The sequence below is a fragment of the Geotrypetes seraphini genome, chromosome 5 (assembly GCF_902459505.1).
Source record: "Geotrypetes seraphini chromosome 5, aGeoSer1.1, whole genome shotgun sequence".
Classification (NCBI taxonomy): domain Eukaryota; kingdom Metazoa; phylum Chordata; class Amphibia; order Gymnophiona; family Dermophiidae; genus Geotrypetes; species Geotrypetes seraphini.
This window is the reverse complement of record NC_047088.1, coordinates 111,923,006-111,941,010: the sequence shown is the minus strand read 5'-3', so window position 1 is coordinate 111,941,010 and position 18,005 is coordinate 111,923,006. Positions and strand designations below refer to the sequence as shown.

Genomic DNA, 18,005 nt, shown 5'->3' with positions numbered 1-18,005 from the left:
AAAACTCTATTCAGACTTTGCTAGGAGTGGGGAACCATGATCCTCATTGCACCTCACTGGTCTCCTCAACCATAGTTCGTCTTCTTTTGCAGCTCTCAAATCAGGAGCTCTCAAATCAGGAGCTCCTACAAATTGCAGCTATTTTCAACTCTTCTAACACAGAATAAAGGCTCTCTCCTTCATCCCAATTTACCCTTATTAGTGCTCACAGCATGATATGTTTCTTCGAGCACATGAATACCTATACCCTGTCTGCTCCAGTATCAACTTTTATTGAAGCATCCAGGAAACCCTCCACACAAAGATGCTGCCATTTCAAATAGAATCGATTTGCTATCTGGTGTGGCCTCTATTCCCTGAGTCATGCTGCTTGTCCACTTCCATTCTGACCTAAACACTAACTCTGAGTTCTTTTCAGTGCAATCAATGTGTTTCACTTCATCCCTTGGAATCTGGATTCATGAAAGGCCTTTACCATACTAAACTACCTATCCCGCCACCTGTTGCCTGGGATCTCAACGTTGTATTATCTGCTGTTATGAAGTCTCCCTTCTACTCTTGACTTTCACACTCAAACATCTTACTTGGAAAGTTTTTTTTTCTCATAGCCCTTATGTCTGCATTTTGGGTGAGTGAACTACAAGCATTTGTATCAGGTCTACCCTATACAAGATTCTACATGGACAAAGTAATCCTGTGGACTCATCTGAAATTCTTTCCAAAGGTTGTCTCAGAATTTCACCTCAATCAGTCCATAGTTCTGCCTAGCTTCTTTTCAAAACCACATTCTCATCCAATGAAGCAGCTCTCACACCTTAGACTGCAAACATGCTCTAGCTTTACTACTTGCATCAGACTAAACCTCATAGAACTTCCTCCCAGCTCTTTTTGGCTTTTGGCTCTAACAGACTTGGAGTTCCTGTGACCAAGAGAGCCATCTCCAATTGGCTAGCAGACTGTACAGTATGCATATACTCAGGCTGGACTGACACTTGAAGGCTATGTTAATGCTAATAATGTAAGGGCTATGGTGACTTCAGTAGCCCGTTTGTTGCTCCTCTTCTGTTGAGGACATCTGCAAAGCAGACATTTGATCCTCAATATGTACCTTCATGTCACACTACAGAACTCCAGAAGATTCGGTTTGTTTGGGCAAGCAGTTCTGCAAAATTTGTTTTTTTTTCTAAGTACCAACTTTCTTTCCAATCCTTTTGGGTTTTGCTAGGCTCCTTCCAACCCTTTTGGGGTTTGCCAGGCTCATTTTTGTTCATTGTAACCCTCTTTCTAAAAGCATGATCCTGGCAGGTTAGGAGTCCCATCTGTGAGAATATTATACTTGCTTGTACTCAGAAAAAGCAAAGTTACTTGCCTGTAGCTGGTGTTCTCCAAGGACAGCAGATATATATTCTCACAACCTGCCCACTTCCCTTATCTGGCTACGTAGCTTTGTTTTTTTTTATTATTATTATTTATTTATTTATTTATAAGATTTTCCATTTTAATACAAGCATTACATTATACAATGCAAAAGATCCAGAAAAAATATTTCAACAAAACTTATTTAGGAAAAACATTATGTCTTATTTAGTCCACAATTTAAACCACAATTTAAAGATCAAGAAAGGAAATAAACTTCCAAAACATTAGTAACAAATCAACTAAACAAGGTCACGGCATTAGATTCCCAAGTTACAACCAGCTGGCAAGTCATACATTACTAGTCATGGTTACCATTTTCTCCTTTGATCCAATAAATTCCAAAAGTTGTTTGGGCTCGAAAAAAAGAAAATTCTTATTTTGAAAAGATACATAACATTTTGCAGGAAATTTAACAAGAAAAGTAGCCCCCAGAGCCAGGGTCCTTGACCTCAAGGACAAGAACTCCTTCCTACGTCTCTGGGTTATCTGAGCTAAATCAGGAAAAACTCGAACATTAGAACCCAAAAACTTATCATTTATATGTCGAAAATACATACAAAGAATAAATTCCCTGTCACTCTCCAAGGCTAAAGTCAACAACATGGTAGTTCTTTGAGTGACAACCTCAAGGGAATTTTCCAGAAATGAAGACAGATTCAAGTCCACTACTTTATCCACTGGGGTTTTTATAGGTTTGGATTCCCCTTGTGTTGTTTTTAAATTCAAGTAGTAAGCTCTAACAATTGGAGGCAAATTTTCTGGTGGAATGGCTAAAGTCTCTCGAAAATATTTCCTAGCCATTTCAACTAGTGAAATAATAGGACACTTAGGAAAATTCAAAAATCTTAAATTATTTGTCCTCAGTTGGTTTTCGAAATTTTCCATCTTACGGGAAACATAAGATCTCTCTTTAACCAGTTCCACCTGAACCTTCTTTACTTCATTCAAATTATTTTCCTGTTTCTCCAACCTTTCATTAACCTTAGTAAGAAGCACCCCTTGTTGCTCCACTTTGGAGAAAACAGTTCCATAATCTGTTTTAATTGTAGATAAAGTCAATTTGAGATTGGAGTCCATGACTGATATGGCCTGCCATAGCGCCTCCATATCTATCTTATCTGGTTTCTTCATCTCCCCAAAACTGATAGCATTCCCTCCTGAGGCACCTCTCACCTTTTCTTCCAAAGTGCAGGAAATTTATTGATGGCTCCCATCTCCTCCTTCCATTGAAAGGCTTGATAGGGATGTCCCTCCAATGCTGGAGTCACTTTCTCCCTCTCGGGGCTGTCGGGCTCCAAGCAGTCCCTGCACTTGTGCACTTCTGGGCTGGGGAGGAACCAGCCTCTGGTCCGGACTCAAAGTAGTCCGACTCTCTGCGCTGAGGTTCGCCGAGAGATCCGGGTACCCTCCCGAAGTAACTGGGGTCGCCTCACCCATGCGAGCAAAAGCGCTCATTATGGTAGATTGAATCAGCCGTTGAAGGGGTTCAGCCGCCGGAGGAACTGCGCGGGTGACTCCCTTCCTCTTCCCCATAACACCACCGGGTAAGAGGCACCGACACAGATTCAAGTACAAACGAGCGGAGTGCTCGCTCAGGCGTCCGCTCCCGACGCCATCTTGATCTCAGTCCCTGGCTTCGTAGCTTTGTTATTGAACTCAGGTCCCAAAAGCCGACATTGGGTGGGAAGGCTCCTGCGTGTGTGCAGTGGGAGCACAGCCTCAAAGATTTAAAGTGACAGTACTGGGTTCTGTGGATGATGTCACCCGCATATGAGAATATATGCCTGCTGTCCTTGGAGAACAGCTGCTACAGATAAGTATCTTTATTTTATTTGTGGAATTACCTTCACTTAAAAATCATCGTGTTCAGAGGATTCTTTTATTCTTCACTCCTCATCAGCAAACAAAAGATTTAATGCAACATCTTTTCTTATGCATATCAAGCTGTTGGAATGCCCTTCCTCTTAGGGTTAGATCCAAGATTTGTTATTTGACATTTAGAAAATTACATAAAGCTTATTTGTTTTAAGAAATTCATTGGATAATTGTTTCTAATATTTCTTTTTTCTGTGTATGTAATTTCACTAGATATAGCTTGTCCCCTTGATTATAATCTGCATTGATCTTTTTTTGGTTTGAAGGGGAATATAAACATTTATAGTATTATCACATTGTTATTAAAGAAAATATAAAAATAAATCTAAATTAAGCACCATAGACCATCCTGCTTATTTGGGAATGTGATTGGTCCTTTTACTTGGGCTGAGACCAAGCAAGTGTTTTTCATTACTTTTAATGTTTATTGATGTGTGTATGTATACATATATATATATATATATATAATTTTATTTTTTTGCTTTGTTTTTAAATTGGTCCATGGTCTGTTTTCCAGAGTGCATATATTTGCTGAAACGTGACCATTTAGATCAGTGGTTCCCAAACCTGTCCTGTGGGACATTCAGCCAGTCAGGTTTTCAAGATATCCCTAATGAATATGCATGAGAGAGATTTGAATACCTGTCACTTCCATTATATGCAAATCTCTCTCATGCATATTCATTAGGGATATCTTGAAAACCTGACTGGCTGGGGGTCCCCCAGGACAGGTTTGGGAACCACTGATTTAGATCCTTGTGCAGTTTTCTAGTAGTGTGTTGATAGTAAAGATTTTTGGCAACAATTATGCCTCTTTTTTTTCTTTTCTTCTAATTTTGCTGTAGGCCGTAAAAACTAATCCCAAACCTTTAACATTACCCACAAGTAGAGTGGCAACCAGTGTAATTGTATCAACATCCAAATAACATGTTCCAACTTCTAAAGAATTTCTAGTTGTTAGTATGCCAGAGACTAGCTGTAGAATTAACTTTTAAATTTTTTGGCAAATGTTAATTTCAAATAGATTTTAATTTTTAATTAAATGTATACTTTTTTCATTTTTGTTTGTTCTGCTAATTTCCATTCAGAGCTCAGCCAGTTGACAGGGGTGGCAGCTATCTTGAGGTTTCCAGTTCCTGATCTTTCTGAAGATGAATCCAGTTCAGAGGAAGATTGAGTATAGTGGCTATTTCTCTCCAACTACAGCTAACTGGCTCTAGAACATGTGTTGGCTGATTTTTGATCCCTGCAACAAAGGAGGCGCTACAGTTTTCATCTGATGCTGTCTCAATGTCTGATGCCCCCATTATCATCCTCTCCACCACTAGACTTTGCTGAGTGCTTGCTCAGGAATTGTTTACCTTTCAGAGATGCAATCCCTATCTTAATATGCCTAGTTTACTTTGTATTTGTGTGCCATCTTGAATCCTGTAACTGGAGCACACTGCATTTATTCTTCAGAAACAGACACACAATTTGAACTGAGCAAGGTACAATATTTATAACTGTTTTCCAAATGAAGACAGTCACATATATAGATATAATTTTCTTTAATTGCTTTTTGAGCAAAAAGCATGTCAAAGCATTTTAAATTCATAAAAATATACAAGAGATATAAAAGGAAAGGAGGATGATAAGCTGCTCATATTGCCAGATTTTGTGAGTGAAACAGGTTTAGAAACAGGCCATTTCACATTTTCATGCACAGCTCAGATGTCCACAAACCTACCTGCTGTTGAACAAATTGGCTAATACAGAGCTAAATTAATGGGGCTGTTTTCAAAAATCTGCAGGCAAGTGAAAAGTCTGTAGCCACTGTCCCCTTTGGACTTTATAACAAATGGGAAAGATCCTCACTCTGAAAACTTCCAGAGAAAAGCACCTGCAGAAATCTGCTTCTGCTTTTTCTGTGCCAATCCTGTGTTTTTCTTTGGATATTTTTACTTAGGGAAATAGAGGATGATTTTCAAAATTGCCTTCAGAAGGTATGTAAATATAGCAAGCCTTTTTATTGATCAACAGAGGGAATTTTGGGTAGCCCATTCAGAAATGCTCTGTGGCTTTTCTTCTCTGTGCAAAGACAAAAGTGCAAGCCACTGGCTATTCACTCACTGTTGTCAATTAGACCTTGGCTAGGGGCTGTGGACTCAATTTTGGGGAGCAGAACTATTTGCCAATAAAATATATATTTGTGGAAGAAATGTGATTTTCAAATGTACAGTTCCTAAAGAGTGAGTTAAGAAATTGTATGAATGGAACAAGAATAGTTCACCAAAGTTGGCTTCTGTTGATTTAATATTATGTCCTTACAGCTGCTTATAAAATTGTGCTTTCATTGGTTGAACAAGTATTGCTAATATTGCTTTGATTGGTTAATGTACCTTAAAATTATTTCTTAGCTCAGTTGAAAATATCACCTCTTTACTCCTAAAGTTTTGCTTCTATTGACTTAACAAAATTATCCTAATATTGCTGCTTTCATTGGCTAAGATTATCTGAGCACTTAGTGATCAAGGTGGTACCTCAGTAGCTGTGTTACCCCTGGCTAAGAAGATAATCCAAAACTGTATTCCTGTTGGATAAAATGGCCTTAAAACTGTGGTTCAGTTAGTATAGTAATCCAGAGCTGTACTTCCTTTGTCCTTGAACATCTTTCTCAATCTGGAGATTCACTAATGAAAGAGATATATGTATGAATTTTAGTCATTTTCATCAAAATTATCTGATAAGTTGATAATGTGCTGAAAAGGGAGACTAGCTTATAAGGAAAGGGGTGCTTAGAGTTCTGTTAGAGTATCCTAAAGCTATGGCATTGACTGAACAACAAAAATAACCAAAACGCTATAAAGCTGAGTATCTCATTGGACCTAAAGATGTATCGGAACTGTGCTCCCATTTGACAAGAACATAATGCAGAAGTGTGTTCTTATCTCCTAAAAGATGCTTTAATGTGTACAGCTGCCAAGAATGTGCTTCCAAAGCTTTGCTCCCATGTGTCAACTGAGATCTGTTCTTCTGACATTTGATCCTTTTTTTTTTTTTCTTCTTTTTCGTTCTGCTAGGTTGACTCTTTGGTTGAGCTATGTACACAGTAGTAATTTTCATAAAAATATAATGAAGCAGACCACTGAACAAGCTACAAGTTTCTATATAAAATAGATTAACTAGAGGAAGATGAGAGCATTGAGTCAATATTTAAAATCTGTGGTTGCTATTGTATAGGGGAGTTTTAATGCCAGTTGTGGCATTTATATTAATCATGAATATTCAGTGCTGCTATTCAGATAGCTTGTGGCACTAATTGTCTAACTAGAGCAGGCTGAAATCTATCCAGAAAAGGTAAGAACAGCATTTTTTTTTTTTTTACTGTCCTAACTTTATGCAGATAGTGGTCTGAAGAGAATGACACGGTGACAAAATTCATCACCGTTCCCGTCCCCGCGGATAACCGCAGGAAACCATCTTCATGTCATCCTTTAAGGAGAGAGGGAAGAATCAGAGTATGAATGGCCTCAACCACTGACCCACAAGCTTTTCTTTGAAGAATGCTGGTGTAGAAGGACTGAGGTTGAAATAGACACTAGAAAATGACATGGGATTATTTCCCGCGGTTATCCGCGGGGCGGGAACAGTGATGAATTTTGTCACCGTGTCATTCTCTAGTCTGAATGTCTCTACTCTCCAGATAACTTGCTAGTCTACCCATGTACCATCTTGATTGTGCTGAGGAAGTCTTAAAGGATAGCCAGTGACACTATCTGTTCAGTGACTGCTGCTCGATGGATATTTGCTTTTAAATATTGGGCCTCCTATATTTTTTAAGGCAGAAGAAGAAGAGCAGAAAGAAATCAGAGAACTAATTGCATGTCAGAGGAGTGAGATATCTGTTCTCTGATAATTAAAAAATAAGTAAAATTTCAATTTCTTCCAAATACTCGTTCTAAGAGAGAACTGATCTGTCCAGAGGTAAATTGAGTAAAATAAAATTGTTCTTCCAATGTTGCAAAGGGCCTTTTTCTGTATAGGATGCCAGTATCGGCGGCCACCTAAGAAGCAGCCGCTGATTGCAAGTCAATCAGGCAGCGGCGTCCTATTCAGAATCAGATCTACACTCCCGGACATAAGTTTTAAATGCAGAATGCACCACAAATGCCTTCCTCGCAGGTGTCCTTCTTTGGCAGCATTGTTTCTAAAAATGTGCATCTCGATTGGCTTCTGGACAGCAGTAAGATGCCTACCGCCACTTAAAATCTAGATGCACAATTTAAGAATCAGCCCCAAAGATCTAAACAGGATCATAATTAATAAAATGGCTATTGGCAAGGAAACTGAAAAAGATACCTATGAGAGAAATTTGTTGTATTAATATAGAAATTAGAAAGGAAGAGGATTCTTTTACAATATAGTTCTCTAAATTAAAAAAAAGTCTTATAGACAAGTCAAATCATTGCTGAAATGAACAGATTTAAAAATAATAAGAATCAGAAATATGACAATTTTAGGATTTCTGAGGGGATGTAAGAGAACTTGTGCTACTTTTAATTATTCAAATCCTGAAAAGGTCAAGGCATTGTATATGTTATATACCTGTAAAGAAGGAACTTTTTGATTGTCATTGTTCTAAATAAAGTCAGAATTAAGATAGTGAGTTTTATATACTGTACTCTTGCCTAAAAGAGTGTGTACTGATTTTTTTAAATTTGTACAGGCACTGTAGCTGCAAACTGGCACTATAATTGCAAACAAGAGTCAGCATAAGGGTTTGGGTTTAAGTAAGATTTTTTTATGACAACTACATGAACTGTGAAAAATCTATGACTACCTGAGAAAATTAGAGGGAATTGTTGTAAGTAAATGCATGTGAAGCTTGTTTCATATACAAATTCTGGGTCTGTGAAATTGATTGTACTTCATAGTAACAACAAAAGGGATTCCTCAAACAATATAAAATGTTTCAGAAATTTATTGTAACACAATGGACATACAATGATGCGTTCATTCTCTGTAATTCATATATGTGCTAATATATTTTAAATTTAACTGAATGTGCAAGTTTTGATAAAAAAAAATCTATGGCTGTGATAGAATATATGGAAGATATGAGAGAATAACTTTCAGTGGAACTAGGGAGGTAAGCAAAGTTGCTTAATCCCTATCCATTCCGCCAAATATTTTAATGCCTGCACCAATAGTTTAAATGTAATATTTTATATATAAGCAGATGACATTTCTATTTTAGAAATAATTTTACCCCTGAAATTTTAAACCAGATATCTTCTATTATGATTCAGATAGAACATTGGACAATTAATTGCAAACTAAAACACAATACAGAAAAGACCAAACTTTTCTTGGCTAGTCCCAATGACAAAATAACAAATTCATTACTTCATCTTAATGGTCATGACTACCCAATTATTAAATCTATCAAAATTCTGGGAGTCACAATAGACCAACATTTAACACTAGGAGAACACATGAACTTAGTGTTACAAAAATGCTTTTTTACATTGTGGAAATTAAGAACTATAAAAAAATATTTTGATCCTTTATTGTCCAGACTATTGGTACAGGCATTAGTTTTATCTGTTTTAGACTATTGTAATATCATCTATTTATGAGCGCCCAAAAAAATTCTAAGGAAATTAAGGACAATTCAGAATACAGCTGTTCAGTTGATTTTTGGTTTAATAAAAGAACAACCATATTAGTCCATACTATCGTTTACTTCATTGGCTGCCTTTGGAGACAAGAGTATCATTCAAATTTTCCTGTTTCTGCTTTAAGCTGATATCGGGATTGTCGCAAGCTTACCTTTTTCCTCATTTTGTGTTGCATAGACCATCAAGAGAAACTAGAAACTTCTACTTATTTGCTTATCCAAAAATTAATAGGTGTAGATATAAGACCTTCTTAGATAGGACCCTAGCATTTCAAGCTTGTAGGCAACAATCTTGGTTAGGTAAATATATTCAGCAAGCTATGTTATCCTATTGCTGTTTTCGGAAACTAATTAAGACCACTTTGTTCGATAAGTTTATTACTTAATGAGAGTTTTACTATTGAAATTGTATTTTACAAATATTTGTATTTTTTTACTATATTATTGTATTTCGCTGATTGTTCAGCTCTTTTTAGCATAAACCGCCTAGAACATTTGGTTATGGTGGCATAAAAGAATAAAGTTATTATTAAAAATCTGAATTTAGATATAAGAACATAAGAATAGCCTACTGGGTCAGACCAATGGACCATCAAGCCCAGTAGCCCGTTTTCACGGTGGCAAATCCAGGTCACCAATACCTGGCCAAAACCCAAGGTGTAGCAATATTCCATGCTACTGATACAGAGCAAGCAGTGGCTTTCCCCGTGGCTTTCTCAATAACAGACTATGGACTTTTCCTCCAGGAACTTGTCCAAACCTTTCTTAAAACCAGCTCCACTATCCGCTCTTACCACATCCTCTGGCAACACATTCCAGAGCTTAACTATTCTCTGAGTGAAAAAAATTTCCTCCAATTGTTTGTAAAAGGGTTTCCCTGTAACTTCGAGTGTCCCCTATTCTTTGTAATTTTTGACGGAATGAAAAATCGATCCACTTGTACCCATTCTACTCCACTTAGGATTTTGTAGACTTATATCATATCTCTCCTCAACCATCTCTTTTCCAGAAACACTTGGAAAATAAGGGGTAATACTGAGGCAACAAATGCCAACTAATGCCAAAAATTTTGTATGCAGAATGTATGAAAAATTTCACCCCTGCTACTCCAGCAGCAACTTAGGACAGTATGACTCAAAAAAACCACAACCTCCTCATCAGCTTATTATAGTCATACTTTTTATAATTGAGCCAAATAAACCTTGCCCTGTTTTATAAATTTGTCTGCTCTAGGGAAAATACAAACAATACTAAAGGTGTTCAAGTAGCTCAAGCAGGAACACCCCCACTGAGACGTACCAAAAATACAACATGGAGGGCTATGTACGTCAACGCACACAGTTTGGGAAACAAGATCCTGGAATTAGAAACGGAAATAAGGAATGCCGACCTGGAATTTGGTTGCAATATCTGAGACCTGGCTCACAGACTCCCACGGGTGGGACATGGTCTTACCAGGTTACAACTTGCTTTGCCGGGACAGGGAGGGCAGAATAGGGGGAGGTGTAGCATTATATACTAAAGATGACATTATGGTCACAAGAATCTCAGATGTCCAGTACACTGGGGAATCCCTTTGGGTTAATTTGGCCAGAGGGAAGGACAAATGCTTGTATCTTGGCGTAATTTACAGACCCCCAAGACAACATGATGACCTGGATATGGAAATAATCAGTGATATAAAAAATATCACATTGCGTGGGGACACAGTAGTGTTAGGTGACTTCAACATGCCTGATGTGGATTGGGATAAACTTACCTCTGCTTCCGGCAGCAGCAGGAGGCTATTAAATGCTATGAAGGGAGCTGGTCTCAAGCAACTGGTGTTGGACCCAACAAGGGATCAGGCAATACTGGATCTATTACTTACCAATGGAGAAAGTGTCACAGAGGTCTCGGTGGGCGACACATTGGCCTCCAGTGACCACAACATGGTATGGTTCAATCTTAGGAAAGGTTTCACTAAATCTACCACACTGACCAAGATCCTCAAATTCAAGGACACAAACTTCAAAGAAATGGGAGACTTCGTTCACCAGGCGCTACAAGAACAAGCAGAAACCGATAGCGTGGAAGAAATGTGGTCGACTTTGAAAACCACCATACAGGAAGCGACAAACCGCTATGTTAAATTAGTAAGTAAGCAACGAAGGAACAATAAGCCGAAGTGGTTCACTACAGAGATCTCGACCCTTATCAAGGAGAAGAAAAAAGCATTCATCTCTTACAAACAATCAGGGAAACAGGTCTCTAGAGCAGACTACTTGACCAAATCAAAAGCCGTCAAAATGGCAGTCAGGGAGGCTAAGTTTCACATGGAGGAGTCTCTGGCAAAAAACATCAAGAAGGGAGATAAATCCTTCTTTAGGTATATCAGTGACAGAAGTAAAAACTCAGGCGGGATTGTACGTCTTAGGAAACCAGACGGAGACTATGTGGAAAAGGATTCGGAAAAAGCCCAACTATTAAATGAATACTTCAGCTCAGTCTTCACCCGAGAAGCGCCGGGGCTTGGCCCTCATCTACAGACAAGGGTTGACTCAGTTGATCCGTTCAGTAACTTCGAGTTTACGCCCAGCAGTGTCTACAGTGAGCTATCAAGGCTCAAGGTTAACAAGGCAATGGGGCCTGACAACCTACACCCCAGGGTGCTAAGGGAGCTGTGTGATGTCCTGGCGGAGCCACTGTCCAAGCTCTTCAACCTCTCCCTTAACAAAGGCAGCGTTCCGTTGGACTGGAGGACGGCTAACGTCATTCCACTCCACAAGAAAGGCTCCAAGATGGAGACAGCAAACTACAGACCAGTAAGTCTAACATCGATAGTAAGCAAACTAATGGAAACTCTAATAAAACACCAATTGGATAAGATCCTGGATGAGGAGAATCTACGGGATCCCCGTCAACATGGATTTACAAAAGGGAGATCGTGCCAATCCAACTTGATCAGCTTCTTTGACTGGGTGACGGGGAAGCTAGATATTGGGGAGTCCCTGGACATCGTGTATCTGGACTTTAGAAAAGCATTTGATAGCGTACCACAACGCAGGTTGCTGAGCAAGATGAGTTCTATAGGATTAGGTGACACATTGACGAAATGGGTTGGGAACTGGCTTGGAGGTAGGCTTCAAAGGGTGGTGGTGAACGGCACACCCTCTGAAATGACGGAGGTGATCAGTGGAGTGCCACAGGGCTCGGTCTTGGGCCCAATCCTATTCAACATCTTTATAAGGGACTTGACAGAAGGGCTTAGGGGTAAAATAACATTATTCGCTGATGACGCCAAACTAAGTAATGTAGTGGGAAAATGCACAATAGATGATGTTTCAATGCCCGACAACATGATGCACGACCTACTCCTACTGGAGCGCTGGTCTAGGTCCTGGCAACTCAGCTTCAATGCCAAAAAATGCAAAGTTATGCACCTGGGCAACCAAAATCCATGCAAGACTTACACCCTAAATGGCGAGATCCTAACAAGAACTGAAGCAGAACGTGACCTAGGGGTGATCGTCAGTGAGGACATGAAGGCTGCCAATCAAGTGGAGCAAGCTTCATCCAAAGCAAGACAAAGTCATAGGTTGCATACGCAGAGGCTTCGTCAGCCGAAAGCCGGAAGTCATTATGCCATTGTATAGATCCATGGTGAGGCCCCACCTGGAATACTGTGTGCAATTCTGGAGACCGCATTATCGCAAGGATGTGCTGAGACTGGAGTCGGTTCAGAGAATGGCCACTCGGATGGTCTCAGGACTCAAGGATCTCCCATACGAGGAACGGTTAAACAAATTGCAGCTATACTCACTCGAGGAGCGCAGAGAGAGGGGGGACATGATCGAGACGTTCAAGTATCTCTCGGGCCGCATAGAGACGGAGGAAGATATCTTCCTCTTCAAGGGTCCCACGACAACAAGAGGGCATCCGTGGAAAATTAGGGGAGGGAAACTACGAGCTGACACCAGGAAATTCTTTTTCACAGAAAGGGTGGTTGATCGCTGGAATAGTCTTCCACTACATGTGATCGAAGCCAGCAGCGTGCCTGATTTTAAGGCCAGATGGGATCGTCACGTGGGATCTATTCACAGGGTAAAGGAAGAGGAGGGATCTATTCACAGGGCAATGGTAGGGGAGGGACATTAGGGTGGGCAGACTGGATGGGCCTTGGCCCTTATCTGCCGTCTATTTCTATGTTTCTATGTAGTCTTAATTTCTTGGGAAAGGTCTCCCAGCTTACAACTTGAGGTCATATGCAGCTGTGAGTATAACTGATAATAAAACCTCAAATTGTTGACCTGCAGGCATCCCATACAGTTTTGTAGGCTAGGGAGCCATAGTCATTCTGTTGAAGAAAGTACTGATTTCCTAATAGATCATTCTTATCTAATGCAGTAAGAGAAATGGATCAAAAAATGCTAAGGAATAACAAGATGGTGGCATGGTCCAAAATAAGAACTGAAGATATATACTGTATATGTATCCAAAACAGCTGAAAAAGTAAGCTAGATATATTTTTTTAATGTCAATCCTGGAATGAGATTGCTGGGATGTGACAATAAAGGTGAATCTCTTGTAGGTAGGATACAAAAGTCTTTATAGGACATTTCCACTCCTTGTTTTATGTCTAGGATACAAAAGATACCATGACTCAGCCGATCCCTATATCTCCTTCAGGCTTTTAATGGCAGCAAATGTCAGAGACGGTCCAGGCTTACATAGTGATAAGTGATCCAAATTAGTAGCAATTTAATGGACAATTCAATTTAATCAACACCTCCACCCCCCGATTAGTCCATTAAATTGAGAGTTGACTGTACAGTACTTACATATAATCTGTTCACAAAATCTAAGTTTATTTAAAATTTTCTAAATCCTAGGGGGAGCCTTCAGGATGGCTTACAATCTAAAACAAATTATAATAACAGTACAATGTAAAAATAGAAACTGACATAGTACATAAAATTAAGGTTCAGGTAACAGAAATACAAAAGCTATAGCAAAGTAAAGAACAGAAATAACATTAGGGACATTCTTCTGTTTTCCAAGATACCAGCAGTGTTACCCTTTAAACCTGAGAATATGCATCGGAAAAAAGGTATGTTTTCAGATTTTCCTTAAACTTATCAATGGAAGTTATTGATTTAAGTATCAAAGGGGCCATTGACAGAGAAAATAGCTTCTTAACCATGTTCATGGACTATTACTTTAAGTGATGGAATTATAAGCACTTGCTTATTCGTAGATCTTAAACTTGTACCAGATATATATGGGCTCAATAAACATGCTAGGTACGGTGGTTCATCTGTGATCAAAACCTTGAATGTGATAAGAAGTAATTTGTATACAATGCGGTATTTTACAGGAAGCCAATGAGCGTTTTTCATAAACAATAATATGCGATAGAATTTATGAAGAATATGAATTGCTCTTATAGCTTTGTTCTATATTATCCGCAGTCTATGAATATTCTTCTGACGTAATCCTGCATAAAGGGAGTTACAATAGTCAATTTGTTGAATAACACGAGAATGTACTAGGATGCACCGGGAAGGCCTCCAGCTGATTGCGGCAGGGAGATTTCCTTGCAATCAGTTTAGCAGCCACATTTATTTGAAATGTAGGCCATTTTAGGCGCCTGTTGTGGCCCTCGGTAGATGCCTAGGGCCGCTTAAGCTCACCTAATTTCCAGTCGAAACCATACCCAGCTTTGGATGAGCATAAGCATCCCTAGATGCCTCTCTGCACCCATAATGGACACCTACAGTGTATGAGGCCTGCCTTGGGTTGTGTTTGGTTGGGTTGTTTTTTTTTTTAGAGAAAACGTGTGCCCCGATTGGCTGGTTAGACAACAGTAGAACACCTACCACTGCCTACAATCGGGACACCGTTTATAGAATTTGGCCCCAAATTTTAATCTTTTTATTCTTACTCATAAAAATCAACATGAATCACAATTAACTTATACAGTAAAACCTTGGATTGCGAGTAACATGGTTTGCAAAAGACAAGCAAAAGGTTTGATAAAATTTTAACTTGATCATAGAAACATAGAAGATGACGGCAGAAAAGGGCTACAGCCCATCAAGTCTGCCCACTCTGCTTACCCACCCCCTGTCTATGCCCTACTGACCCAATTTCCTTATCTTGACCCTCGTAAGGATCCCACATGGGTATCCCATTTATTCTTAAAGTCTGGCACGCTATCTGCCTCGATCACCTGCACTGGAAGCTTGTTCCAATGATCAACCACTCTCTCTGTGAAGAAATACTTTCTGGTGTTGCCATGAAATTTTCCGCCCCTGAGTTTGAGCGGGTGCCCTCTTGTGGCCGAGGGTCCCTTGAGAAAGAAAATATCATCTTCCACTTCGACATGTCCCGTGAGGTACTTAAATATTTCGATCATGTCTCCCCTCTCCCTATGTTCCTCGAGAGTGTAGAGCTGCAATTTGTTCAGTCTCTCTTCGTACGAGAGACCCTTGAGCCCCGAGATCATCCTGGTGGCTGTCCGCTGAACTGATCAATGAGCATTGTCTTGCAATGCGAGCACTTCAATGCACGCCACGTCATCACAGTACGCACAACATAAGAGCATCATCGCTGAATGCAGCAATTAAGCGTAATACAAGCACGCACAGTGTACACATACAATTTACCCACAGTACAATATACCTTATCCCGGCCTTGCCTTCACTGTTGCACAGACCCTGAACCCCTACTCATTCTGCCAGTGCCCATTTGGCTCAAAGTCTACATAGTCCTACCCAATTCCCTGAGTTCCCACCTAATCTAAATACGCTGTGGGAGTGTAGTGACTGTTCTAAACGAGCGAGGTCTTGCAATACAAGTATGTACAGTATATTTTATATTAACATTTTTGGGTTGTAGAATGAATCATCCGAGTTTCCATTATTTCCAAGGGGAAATTTTCTTTGATAATATGAGTGCTTTGGATTACGAGCATGCTTCTGGAACAAATTATGCTCGCATACCCAGGTACCACTGTATTTTATATTGAAGTTATACAAAGATTACTACAGAAGATTTAGAAGTGAGTAATTTCTTGAGATTTGCAATTATATTGTAAGTCACTTTCATGAATCAGCCCCCAGATATAGCCTCCCATCATGTTCTCATTATATTGTCCTTGGTAGCATTGTTCGATGTCCAATATATCCTGGTAGAAGTGCTTACCTTGCTCCTCTGAGTGTGCTTCCATGTTCTCCTTGAATGTCTCAAGATGAGCATCAAGGACATGGACTTTGAGAGACATCCTCATACAGCCCATTTTACTGTAATTCTTCATCAGATTCTCAACCAACTCCATGTAGTTTTCGGCCTTGTGATTGCCCAGAAAGCCCTGAACCACTGTTACTTAGTTGTTCCAAGCTGCTTTCTCCTTCCTAGTTAGCTTCTTGGAAAATTCCTTGCACTCCAGGATCTTCTTTTTGTGGTCCAGCAAAGACACCAGCTTTGGCCTTTGCCACAGACAGATTAGGGAAGATGTCTTGAAGGTACTTGAAAGTTGCCAACTCCTTATCTGACTTTGTTTCATTAGGGCCAATTTGATGTGCAGTGGTGGCATCAGCACCTTACGGGGGTCCACCAGTGGTTCCCATTTGACATTGTTTCTCCCCACAGAGAACTTGGCCCACTGTGGCTAGTTTCACCTTTGGTAGTGCACATTTCTGTCCCTTCTGTCCCAAAGGCAGAGGTAGCAGGGAAACTTGGTAAAACCACCTTGGAAACCCATTGGGAATGCCATCATTTGAAGTCTCCTATGACTTCCCAGTTGAACTCATCATACTTCAAGGCACCGAGTATGATCTTGATGCTGTTGTAATCCTCTTTGAGGTGCACTGAGTGAACCAATAGAAGTGACGGGTACTCGTTCCCTTTATGGAGCAGCACAACTTTGATAATCCTGGATGAGCTGTTAATGAAGAGATGCCTCTCTTTTAGGTTACAAGTGATTCCAATTGCCTCAGACTGATAATATTGTGGCAGAAGCAAAGCCCATCTTGATGGGTGAAGAAGGTGGAGAAAGCTTGGAGATGCTTCCTCTGATCTGTCACTTATATATTTTCATCCAACAAGTCCCACTGCTTGAGCTTAGACATCAAAAGGGCCCCTAGGTTTACTCAGCTTGGAATCAATCTGGAATGTTCTGCAAAAAGGTAAATTTCAAAATATCAATGACCTGGTCACAGAAACAAAGTTTAAGGGGAATGATAGCTATTTTCTGTACTTTTCTGGCATAGGCAATTAAGAAAGAACACTTATTAGCCATCATTGACTATTTGTGGAATTAGAAGTACGCCAGGAAGTATTTCTTAACCGAAAGGGTAGTCGATCATTGGAATGAACTTCCATTGCAGGTGATTAACGCCAGCAGCGTGCTCGATTTCAAAAAGAAATGGGATATGTATGTGGGATCTCTAGCCGGGTGAAGTCTGGGGGTGGGTCATTAGCGTGGGCAGACTTGATGTGCTACAGCCCTTTTCTGCCGTCATATTCTATGTTTCTATGTAAGACTTTATGCCTGGTTTTTAAGGCTTTATACTATTGAAAGCTTAAATATTTTGCATACAGTGTGATTAATTATATACCCTCTAGGACAGTTTGCTCCACTCAGCAGGTTTTTTTGAATATGTCTGGTCTTGCCGAGGAGAAATTAGTCTTGATTAGAGAAAAAGAAAAAAAAAAGCTTTAGCTTTGCTGCACCAGTAGCCCATCACTCAATACTACCGAAATTATGCTTTCAAGCAAACGATTTGATGTGTTAAAAAGTCAGACATGGTTATTCATGCAAATATTCAGATAGATTGGTGTCTATCAATGACTGTCTATGGGAAATGGTTGATGAGATGTAGAAGGTAGATTTGCGAATCATCAGCATAGAAGCCGTAGGAGATATTAAATGATATTAACTTATCTGGTCTAAAATTATTTTGCCTTAGTTTAAATTTGTTATCTACCTTTTAATCTTCTAGGAATATATCAAGTCTAAAATGCTTTTGCCTTAACATTTTTATAGGCCTAGATTCACTAAACCTTC

The 18,005-nt window shown here is 39.6% G+C and overlaps 1 protein-coding gene across 3 annotated transcripts in view; it reads left to right on the top strand.

Annotated features, from left to right (window-relative positions):
- Positions 1-6,758, top strand: part of PELO (pelota mRNA surveillance and ribosome rescue factor) — a 162,385-nt gene extending 155,627 nt beyond the window's left edge. For all 3 annotated transcript variants that reach the window (XM_033946447.1, XM_033946448.1, XM_033946449.1), the window contains one exon: positions 4,383-6,758. In XM_033946447.1, coding sequence (XP_033802338.1) covers positions 4,383-4,471 — 89 coding nt within the window. In that variant the 3' untranslated portion in view covers positions 4,472-6,758. The remainder of the gene's footprint in view (positions 1-4,382) is intronic.
- The last annotated feature ends 11,247 nt before the right edge of the window (positions 6,759-18,005 follow it).